Source organism: Sminthopsis crassicaudata, chromosome 2 (genome assembly GCF_048593235.1).
Source record: "Sminthopsis crassicaudata isolate SCR6 chromosome 2, ASM4859323v1, whole genome shotgun sequence".
Classification (NCBI taxonomy): Eukaryota; Metazoa; Chordata; class Mammalia; order Dasyuromorphia; family Dasyuridae; genus Sminthopsis; species Sminthopsis crassicaudata.
This window is the reverse complement of record NC_133618.1, coordinates 89724766-89735513: the sequence shown is the minus strand read 5'-3', so window position 1 is coordinate 89735513 and position 10748 is coordinate 89724766. Positions and strand designations below refer to the sequence as shown.

The following is a 10748-nucleotide window of genomic DNA, read 5'->3' as shown; positions in this document are numbered from 1 at the left end:
AGGCCCAGGGGAGATAGCCTCGGATGCACTTTGCAGTTCGGCCACTGGGGGGCCCCGCCAGGCCAGGCTTTGTGGCGTGTTTGGTCGCTGGGCAACCAGCCCGCGCCCCCACGAGCCGTTGATAGGAGTTTGGGGGCAGAGCCACATAGCGATCTCGGGGGTGGGGGCAGAGGGAGGAAGTTGGGCGGGTGGGGAGAGCCGGGGCGGAAGGCCCCGCCCCTCTGCCTGGACCCGATTACACGTGTAATGTTCAGAGAGTCGCAACAAGCCGGGCTTCGGGAAGTGGGAAGGCGGGGCGGAGCGGTTGCCAATGGGCGAGCGGTAAAGGGCGCGCATGCGCCGGAAGGGAGTTCCCCCTCAGGGGCGGAGCAGTAGGAGGAGGAAAACGGGGAAGCGGGATCAGAACGTCTGAGTCGGTGCCTGGTGGGCTCGGCGTTCAGGGTGGGGGGGTTTCGGCTCACTGACCGCGGTCAGGGTGAGTGGGGGGGTGTCGGGGTCTCAGAACTTCCAAACCTTGGACTGGAGGCGGCTTCCGGAGGAGTAGCCCAGGTAACGGGACCGGGGTCGGGAGGGGAGGATTTGGGGGGCCCGGGCGGATGCAGCCGGGACATCCCGCGAGCCGGGTGGGAGTGGGGCAGCGGCCCGGGGAAGGCGGGGGGCTTCGGGAGCGGGCTACGGCCTGAGGACTCCGGGGGTGTGGAAGCAGGGCAAGGGTCTGGAGATCCGGGGCGGGGGAGGGAGATTGGAGATCCGAGAAAGGATCGCCAGGATCTGGTACCCAGGGATCCCCAAAGCAGGCTGAGCTTCGGGGATCCAGGAGCGCCCTAGAGTTTGAGAGCCGTGCAAGAAGCTGCGGCTGTGCCCCGGTCTGTCCGGCGGGACAGTGGCATGTGGAGCGGCCCGGCCCGGGCTCTGCCCGCTGTCTTGGCCCCGACCCTGAGGCTGTGGAGGCAGCGGTGGGCGGGGCTCCCGGTTTCCCCTTCGGAGCCCGCTTTTTGTCTCCAACCCAACCAAACATATGCTTCCCTTGTCCCGGAGCCGCCGGAGCTCGCGGAGAGCAGGGGTTTTGTTTGTTTCTTAGCACCAGCACAGAGCCTGGCACATGGTAGGTGATGAGGTCCTAGGTTGGCAGAGAAGATTACTGATAAGATTACCCTCTGAGGCAAGCAGGGAATGGCACTGATGGGGATCAGCTCAATCTTACAGGTTCACCATCTTTGGAAGTCTTGCGTAACCCCGCCTTGTTGTATCTAAGCAGAAAGCCAAATTCTGTGAAAACCCCAGAGTAAATTTCCCCCATAAATCTGTCCCTGACCCGCACCATCTCTGCTGCATCCCTTTCGGGTTAGCCTGCCCCGGTTTTGTGGTGTCTTTCTCCTTACCCTTGTGTAAATGAGGGCTTGGACTCTGGTCCTTCCCGTGACCACAAAACTGGGTTGTGGATCGCGTTTATCTCCGCACACTACAGGAAGCTGCTGACCGCTGATGATTGGTCTCAGTAGGTGGTCTCCAAGGAATGACAAAGCCGGGCTTGGCCAGTGCCTGGAAGGACCGAGCTGGAAGAGAGCCCCTGAGGGAGGCCAGGCCGGCCCTTGGAGGAAAAACCAGGCCTAGAAGGCCGTGACTTGGGGGGCTCACAGGGCAGAGATTGGACTCCCAATCCGGGAGGTTTCTCCATCTCCATCCCTGCCTCAGCTCCTTTCACCAGGTGTCTACTGTATCTCCATCTCAGGCGCCGGAAAACCAAGAGACAAACAAGAATTTGCCCTCAGGATGTAAAATCTACCAGAGGGAAAAAAGTCAATGTATGTGAAAAGTGTAAACAGGAGGAGGAACAGCAAAGCCAGCATTTTACCCAGAGATCACCCACCGAGGTCACAAAGAGTGCCTGAAAGACTGCAACAGCCACTTACTTTCCAAGTGCGGTAACCCTGGAACCAAGCCTGCAGGGCATTGCTTTTAGTGTTTTGCTGAGACTCACTTAGATAAGTTCTTGAGGACTTGAGCTCAAGTCTTTACTGCCCTTAAATCCAACACTTTGTACTATACGATTCTTTAGACATTAGTGCTTATCGATGGTCATAGAGGGGGAAAGTTGTAGAAGGGAAAGGATTGCTTGGAAAGGTGAAAGGGCCTTAAACATTATCTGGATGGATCTTCTCATGTTATGGAGGCCCATTGAGACTGAGGCCCATTGAGCTAGCACCTTGCCTGAAATCCCCCAGTGGTAAACTTGAGAAGCCATCTGAGGAGAGCTGGTGCTCCTGGGTAGTTGAGATTTTAGCATTTGACACTGAAGGAGAAATGAAGGCCGGGAGTGAAAGTAGAGGCAGAGATGCTGTGGCTGGACGGAGAAGTAAGGACAGTTGGTGGGGCACAGAGTATGGTGGGGAAAGTAAAGGAAAAGGTTGGATGGGGGAGAGGGGCCGAAATATGAAGGGTCTCAAATGACATAAGTTTATGCTTGAAAACAATTCTACTCTTTCAAGTTGGAAGCTTATTGTCTTTTCTCTTTAAAAGCAAATCAACAAATATTCATTGTACACTTACTGGCCGTGACACCGTGGGTCTGGTTTGGTTTTAAAGTCAGAGTAGGCTTTTTTCCCCAAGTGAGCATTTTGAACTTGGAATGTATCATTAGATTCTGATTGGTGACTCTCAGATTGTCAGTTCCAAGCCAGGGCACGACTGTTTTCTCTTTTGTTCAGTGGGTTTGGTTTCCAAGAGTTAGAAACTTTGGGTAAATGCTTTCAGAGGGAGCTAAGCAAGAGTCTGCGAGAGGGATTGGGCCAAATGTACCCCCTGGTGATTGTGGATTGTGGAATTGACAACAAAGGCACAAGTTGGAAATGTCTGAATTCCTGGCTTTCCTAGCCCTTTCTCAATGTTTCTCAGCTGTAAGAGGCTTGACTTAGACTTCGTATAGTCACCTTAGTGTACTTAGTATATCACTGTTAATAGTGATTTAAATTCTGCAGTATGGCAGGGGCATGGTGACTTTTGAAAGTTGGAATGGGGTTTCTGACTGTTCTCCACTTTGTGATTTTTTATTCATATTACTGTTTGTTTGCTTCAGTCAAGTCCGACTTTTGATGACTCCATTTGGGCTTTTCTTGGCAAAGATACTGAAGTAGTTTGCCATTTCCTTTTCCAGCTCATTTTACAGATGAGGAATCTTGAGGCAAACAGGTTAAAGTGACTTGTGCCGGGTCACATTTAAAGTGAGTGTGAGGTCACATTTAAATTCAGGTTTCCTGACTCCAGGCCTAGCAATCTGTCCACAGTGCCACCTAATCTGCCCTAATTTCTGTCCTAGCCAGATGGTGGTTAACACGGAAGCCTTTTATTCCATGTGGTACAGAACAGATTACATCATGAAGACCTTCTAGGTTCAGTGGGACCTTTTGGGGGAGTATGTGGCATGTGTCTGCACCAGTACTTCACCACATATCCGTCCAAACGCTGGGCGGTGCTGCCAAGAATGATGACATTCCTCCAGTTTCCCCTCCTCTTTTTTGATTGATGACTTTGTTTTAATGTTGGTTATCTCCTTGAATATTTCCTTCACTCTCCATTGAGACTTCCTTATAACAAAGAAAACCCGTTCTGCAAAACTGACTGACAAAGCAGGAAGTTTTTGGAGTGCCCACAGCACCCTGCGCCTCCCTGCTTTCACCTGCCCCAACCAGTGAGAGGGGGTGTTCTTAGTAATCGAGGTGGCTTCATTGAAATTAAGGGGAGCTTAAGCTGCCTCTTGGTGTTCTTGTCTGGGTCACTGACGCCCCCGTGTACGTCCTGTCAGTTCTGACTCCTTTGTCGTCCTGAGTTTTTGTAACTTCAAGTCGCTCCTTGTTCATCTGAATTCCATTCTCACATTTGGCATAAGAATCTTCGCTATGTTCACATGCCATTCTCCAGTCACCTTGCTGTCGGTTTTTTAAGACCAGAAAGAGTGCCGCCGGAATATTGTCTCAACCTTAGGCCTTTCCAGGCTGTTACTGACCTCCTTGGACTCGCTCCTCAGTTGTACCCAAACTGTTTTGAGTTCTTGTAAGGATGGGGATGTATGAGCAGATGATGGTGCCCTTGGATTAAAACTGCTGTTTAGAAAAGATGAGGAGCACCTAAGCCCTCTGCCCTAGGTCCCTCTACCCTCATCATTGCTGGGTTGGGAGTGTAGTGGGGAGATGGGGAACAGCTTAAGGCACCAACCAGTGCTATAACCCTAAGGTTTGTGGACTAGAGCTGTCCACTAAGACAGTCTGTATCAGCAGAACCTGCACCCTGCCTCTGGAAATCGACTTTGCACTGCCTGCTGTTGGCCTGCTTTGGTTGTGCGTCCACTTTCTGTCTCCACCAGATAGTTGACTCAGGGAAGCCCTGGGACTCTGGGCTTTTAATTGCCGTGGATGGCCGCTCCTTGGCAACTCATCTTGTGCCAGACCTCTGGGCTCATCCACCTCCCTAGCACTTAGTCCTTTCACATCTGTTGTGCCATTCGTTAGATCATCTTGGCAGCCAGGTGAGACAGGCAGGCCAGGGGCTCTTAGGCCTCATGTGACACACAATCTGAAGACACACTTGAGCTGGAAACAGACCTAGGAGCCCTTCCTGGAGCACTGTTTCCCTCCTCCCATTATGCCCAGTCCAGGGGGTCAGCTGCTGCTTTGATTAGTGGGAACAGTGCCTGGATTCTAGGTGAAATCCATGCCTTTCTGGTCACCCTTTGTATTTTCTCCCATTAGACGCAGCCATAAGCTCCCCAAGGATGCTTAGAGCCACTCTTCTCTGCTGCCTCCTGGGGGCACTTGGTTTCCTGAGCACTGGAGCAGAAGAGCACGTGGACAGCCATGGCCATGGTGGTGTTCGCCTGGATAAGAACATGGTGCAGGACAAAGAGTACGTGTTGTGAGGGTGCTGGAGAAGGGAGCCTGTTGGCTGCAGCTGCACTTTTTTCCTTAAACATATTCCAATCTCTGATTTTATTTGCTCCAAGCAGTAAATTCTGGGAGGTGGGTAAGTCATGATAGTTATTACCTACAATGACATGGATAGGAAAACTGAGGCTCAGAGAAGTTAAATGAGTGAGTAGTACAGCTGTGATTGGAGCCTCCATTTCTTGTCTCCCAATGTACCCCATATCTTGGTGAATGAGAGATAATCTCAGAGGGTTGTGTTCATCCCTAAAACTTCTGGGATAAGTCAGGTAACCAGAGAAGACCTGACCTTTTGCCCTCTCTATTTGTCTGCTTCCATTACCCTTAGCTGCTCTGAGATAAGCTGCCCGACTTTAAGCTATGGTGGCAGATGAGTCTGCCTCGGTCAGGGGTTCCCGCCTTGTGGTCAGAACTGATTGAAGTCTAAACAAGGGTGTCAGCCTGATTGTTGGTTTTTAGGCACATCATGGAACACCTAGAGGGTGTCATTGAGAAAACTGAGTCGGAGATGTCTCCGCAAGAGCTGCAGCTCCACTACTTCAAGATGCATGACTATGACGGCAATAATTTGTTGGACGGCTTAGAACTCGCCACTGCTATCTCTCATGTCCACAAGGAGGTGAGTGAGAAACCCACACAGGATGCAGTGCCACGTGAAAAGGTCCCTTGGGAATGACCTTCATGTGAGATGTTCTCCTCAGAGAGACTCCTTGCCCTGTAGCTTCTGCCTGGAGACTTGTGTTCAGTTGTGGACACTACATCAGTGGCAGGACATTGATAAGCATGAGAGATCTGGAGAAGAGCAGCCCAGATAGAAAGGGCCTGTGGCTCACATGTAAGAACTAGGGATATTCATTCTGTGGCATAGAAGATTCAGGGGAGATGTTATAGTTGTTTCCAAGTATTCAAAGAGCCTCCATGTTCAAGAGGAATGAGATTTCTTCTCTTTTGCCCCAGATAGCAATCAGAATCAGGAGAAATGAATGGAAGTATGCAGCAGGTCAGCCTAGAAGTCAAGCCTCCCAAGGAGAGCTATACAGAAGTTGAAATGACCCCCTTAGCAGAGGTGTGTGTGTGTGTGTGGTGTGTGTTTGGAAGGGGTCTTTAGAAAAGACAGGGGGACCTTGTACAGGAGGTGCCTTTTTCAAGCAGGGGCGCTACACTGGATGATCTTCAAATTCCTTTCCACATCTGAAATTTTATGATTTTCTTGTCATATCCCACAGCCTGTTTTTCCTCTTCCTTGTTCCCTTGTCCTGTAGAGGACAGACTAGAAAATTTTTTTTTTTTTTTTTTTTTTTTTTTTATGCCCTGTAGATGACAGAATATATTATTTTTTAAATCTACTACATAACAATTTAATGTACCTTTTGATAGCTCCTTTCAGGAAAAAAAATGGTCTGAAAAGTGGAATAAATAGGCTGACTAGGCTAACATGATGGTTTGGGTTTTGCTAAATCTTTCATTCCCAATCACTGCCACAGATAATTGGTTTTAGATGCCCTTTTAAAAAAATTAGAAAATTCATAATCAGCCTATGGGAATTTCTTAACACTGAAGACTTCTAAACTATCAAGAAGGAAAGACCCTTAGAGATCATCTAGTTGAGCCTTTTTTGTTTTATAGAGAAGTCACTTTTTTGGGGGGGTGGGGATTTCCAGGACCTAGCATAGTACTTATTTGTGCATAACATAGGTGTTTAACATATGCTTGTTGAATGGAATGAGAGAACTGAGGTGGGGAAAACTTTGAGACTGATAAATGGCAGAGGAAGGACAGAACCACAGTCTGCTGACAACTAATTTGGATTTGCCAGCCCCAAACATTACTAGATATATAGCCCTATAAAGAAGAGATTCTAAACTGTTTTGCATAACAACTCAGGCTTCAAACACTTATGAGAGTCTACTTTATTCTCTTCCCACACTTAGAAGCTATTGGGAATTCAAATATGTATTGTTTCTGACCTTGGGGGATTTGAAATCTAATTAGGGAGTAAGATGTAGTCATATTAAGAAGGTAATTAATAATTTAAGGCTACATGTGTTAAAACTATCAGATGAGTAATATAAATCATATATGCCATAGAATCTTAGAGGAGGGGGATGATGATAGAATAAGCTGGGAAAAACCATTTGGAGGATGGGGGATTTGTTAGATCTCTACAGATGGGCAGAATTTGGAGAATAGAGAATATATTCCATTCAAGCAAAATGGTGTGTGTAAACAAAGTGTGGAGGCAAGAAGATACAAGGTAGAATTGGTAGGATTGGGGGATTTCTGTAATGGAAAGATAAACTGGGACCTGATTCTGGTTACCAGGCTTAAGGAGTTAAATTATTTATCCTGTTGGTGATGAGAAGCCTTGAAGGGTTTTGAGCAAGGAGATGGCTCTCCCAAGCAATAGTTTAAGAAGATAGGTCTGCACTGGGAGTCAGGATGGATGGACTGGAGGCAGTGTGATTGATTAGGCTCTTGTACCAGTTCAGGTGTTTGGGTATTAGCTGGGCAGTGGGTTAGGGCTGGGACTAGTAGAAATGGAAAGATAGGATTGCTATAGGAAGTATTTCAAAGGAAGAATCCACAGGGCTTGTAAACAGTGACCCACTGTGAACTAATTAGAGAAGTATTGGAAACAAATTCTGTATTAAATATCACCCAGGCTTTCTCTCATGCCTCTTGGCTCTCACTTGACCATAATCTTGTTCCTCTTTCCCCCTTGGCTCCCTGGTTTCTATTCTCCTTAAGTGAAGTGGGCCTCTGAGATCACTGTGGTGTCCATACCAAACTTGCCCTGACCTCCTCTCATTTGGGCTCTTCCTTGTGAGTTGTTTCCTCAATAATCGACATGGATTTTGTGTGACATCATTCACCCTCTTCCACCTCTGGATCCTTTCAACAGCCAGAGCAACAGGCTGTGTTTGAGGGGAGATAATAGAGCAGAGCTTTGTATTATCTCAGAAATTTTCTGAAATGATGTCTTGTTTAGGCTAGTGTTGCTTTCTTCATCCATAAATGATAATTCTGAATTGTATCTAAGAAATATTTTTGTCAGATGGGGGCAAAAAGGATAGAGAGCCATTCTTGATGGATAAGGGGGAAAGGGAAAAGAGGGGGCTGTCAAAAAAAACTAGTTCTAAGCCCTGCTTCTGAGCATCATTTTTCTTGCCTTTTCATTATCTTGGCAGCCATTTAATCCAGTATCTGATGAATTGTTCTGTTAATTCCCTACATTGGTGAAATCACACAAATTTATACAATAAAGGATTAAGTGGAATCTGGTTATTACATGTTTTTTTCTCCTTATCCACTTGGGTCCTGGGGCCATTTTAATGTGCTTCTCAGCATATTTGGGACTGACCTCTGTTAGCATTAGCTTTTGTGTGTCTCATTAATTTACCTCTGATTGTTTCATAGGAAGGAGGAGAGCAGGCTCCAACCATGAAGGAAGAAGAACTCATGAACTTGATAGATGGTGTTTTAAAGGATGATGACAAGAACAATGATGGCTACATTGACTATGCTGAATTTGCAAAATCACTGGAATAAAAATCCTTCGACTGTCTGCTAGTTATATGCAAATGTGACCCAGTATAATGTGATCGAATGCTTGCTGTATTACAGAGTAGTTGTGCTTTTCCAACTTCAGTGCTGCAGGATGAGATTCTGTAGCATCTTGTTACTTTGGAGTGAAAATAAAGTTTTGGGCAGACCTGACTCAAAAAAGATGGGAATTGCATTCCACTCCTGAATTAATGTTTAACTTCTTAACAGACAGGCACTTTTTGAGAGTGTGATATATCATTGAGGTGGGTGCTTAGCATCTCAGTTTTGGATGTAGGATACTACCTGACTCCTGGTTTTAATAATATATCTTCAAATGAATATTCTTTCATGTGGCTAGGGAAACTTCATGTGACCTAGGAAATAATTGGTGTCCCAATCATATAATCTCAGCTGAATATTTATTAATCCCATAGGTCCTCATGTAATCAGTGTTCTTTCTAGTTTGCCCCGCACAGATAATTGCTTGCTGTGGGCAGGTGGCTATTTGCTGTTTATAGCTACAAACATTAGAAAGGAAGGTTTGCCAAGTACTGAACCCAACTCTCAGTAGAGCTTGTTAATAAAAACAGTTTTGACTTGGGTATATATAAAAACCCCTATATTGACCCTCAGCATTTAAGCTTTTCAGTCTTTCAATATTTTACAGGACTACTGCCACATCTCTATACTTTTATTTTTGTTATTTTTAATACCACGTTCAACCTAGGGGAGGCCTTGAATGAATGTAATGTGGTTCTTTGCTCCAGATGATGTAAAAAATGTTAACTTAATGTTTGTATTTAACACTAATTTCTGGAGTTCCATTTTATGGTCTATGAGTTATAGGTGGAATGTAAAAAAAATACCCAGTCAGGGTACATAAAAATACAATTCTAGATAATCTAACCTGCATCAGAATGATAATGCTGCCAGTTAAGGGTTGATAGACACCTTAACATTCAAACTAGGTGATTTCAGAAGGAAAGCTGTTTAAATGAGCTTCTTCTAGTCAAGAGAATACTTGAATTCTTTCATCAGTGCTAAAGTCCTTTGAACTTTGTAGACTCAACAGTATTTGAAAACTAAGACAGGAAGACACTGAGACAAGCAATGTCTCAGTACTACTTTGGATGCCATTGATATATAACATTAGAAAACCTGAAAAGATGAAGTCATTATTACAACTAATAGGAAAGGAACTGTGCTCTAAGATGTTCAAAGACCTATTTTCTGTATTAAAGTATTCTTAAAAGAAAACAATGTATTTGTAAAAATGGTTTCCTGTGTCAAGTGTGCAATCAGAGCTATGTTGTAAACTATTCTTGTAATATCTAGTTATTTTGAAAGATTTGTATAATGGATTATTCTAGATATACGAGTAATAAAGATGATGAAATTGAGTAACTGGAGAGTGGAAGATTTCTTGAATGCATACTTTTTGCTCCTTTTAATCTGCTAATTTTTATCATTTATCTTATTAAGGGGTATGTTACGGAGTAGTAGAGTGTTGGGTTTAGAGTCAAAAGGTCTGGATTCATATTTCAACTCTGAAATGTACTAGGTCTGTTTACTCTCTTGAGCCTCCTTTTCTTCATCTGTAAAATGGGAGTAATATCAGTTCACTTCTCTAGGTTGTTGAAAGAAAATGTGAGTATTCCTTAAAAAAACTAATCCATCCCCAGATCTAGTGTGCAATTAGCCCTAGATCAGGGTGCTTTCTCAAATGGAGCTCTCAAATGCCATTCAAGAGCTGTATAAATTTCACAGAACTTGGATTTTTTACTTTGGAAGTCATTTTCCATTTTTAGTCATTTTTTCATAGCAATTAAGTGACTTTTTGGTGCTTGCTTCACTGGCCAAGTGAAGCATATTACCACATTTCCAAGAGCATAATGCAAAAATGTTTCACCCTAGGCCTTGATAGCTTATGTTGCCAAATACTAAAATTGGCCAACATTGCAGAAAACTCTCCAGGGTCTAGGCAGAAAGTGTTGGATTTGCTGGCATATTCCAAGTGACACATTTCACTTTGCCAGTGGAAAAGGAGCCTCATATTTCATGATATCCAGAAACTCCTCATTCTTTAAAATGAAATCAACCCTGTGACATGCCTCAGATCATTTTCCCATCCCAGCTGCAAGACTTCATTGTGTCTGAGAGCTGGGGCTTTTTATGTGTTGTCTTCCCCCATTAGATTGTGAGGAGCTTGGCAGTAAGGGAGTGCCTTAAACCTTTTTTTTTTTTTTTGGTATCCTCATAGCTTAG

General features: G+C 45.2%; 1 protein-coding gene across 1 annotated transcript; it reads left to right on the top strand.

Moving 5' to 3' along the window:
* Positions 1 to 71: 71 nt before the first annotated feature.
* On the top strand, positions 72 to 9883 carry MCFD2 (multiple coagulation factor deficiency 2, ER cargo receptor complex subunit). The gene is made up of 4 exons (XM_074286771.1): positions 72 to 549; positions 4746 to 4899; positions 5397 to 5556; positions 8355 to 9883. Exons 2-4 carry the CDS (start codon positions 4769 to 4771, stop codon positions 8484 to 8486), a joined length of 423 nt encoding a protein of 140 aa, XP_074142872.1. The 5' UTR covers positions 72 to 549; positions 4746 to 4768; the 3' UTR covers positions 8487 to 9883.
* The last annotated feature ends 865 nt before the right edge of the window (positions 9884 to 10748 follow it).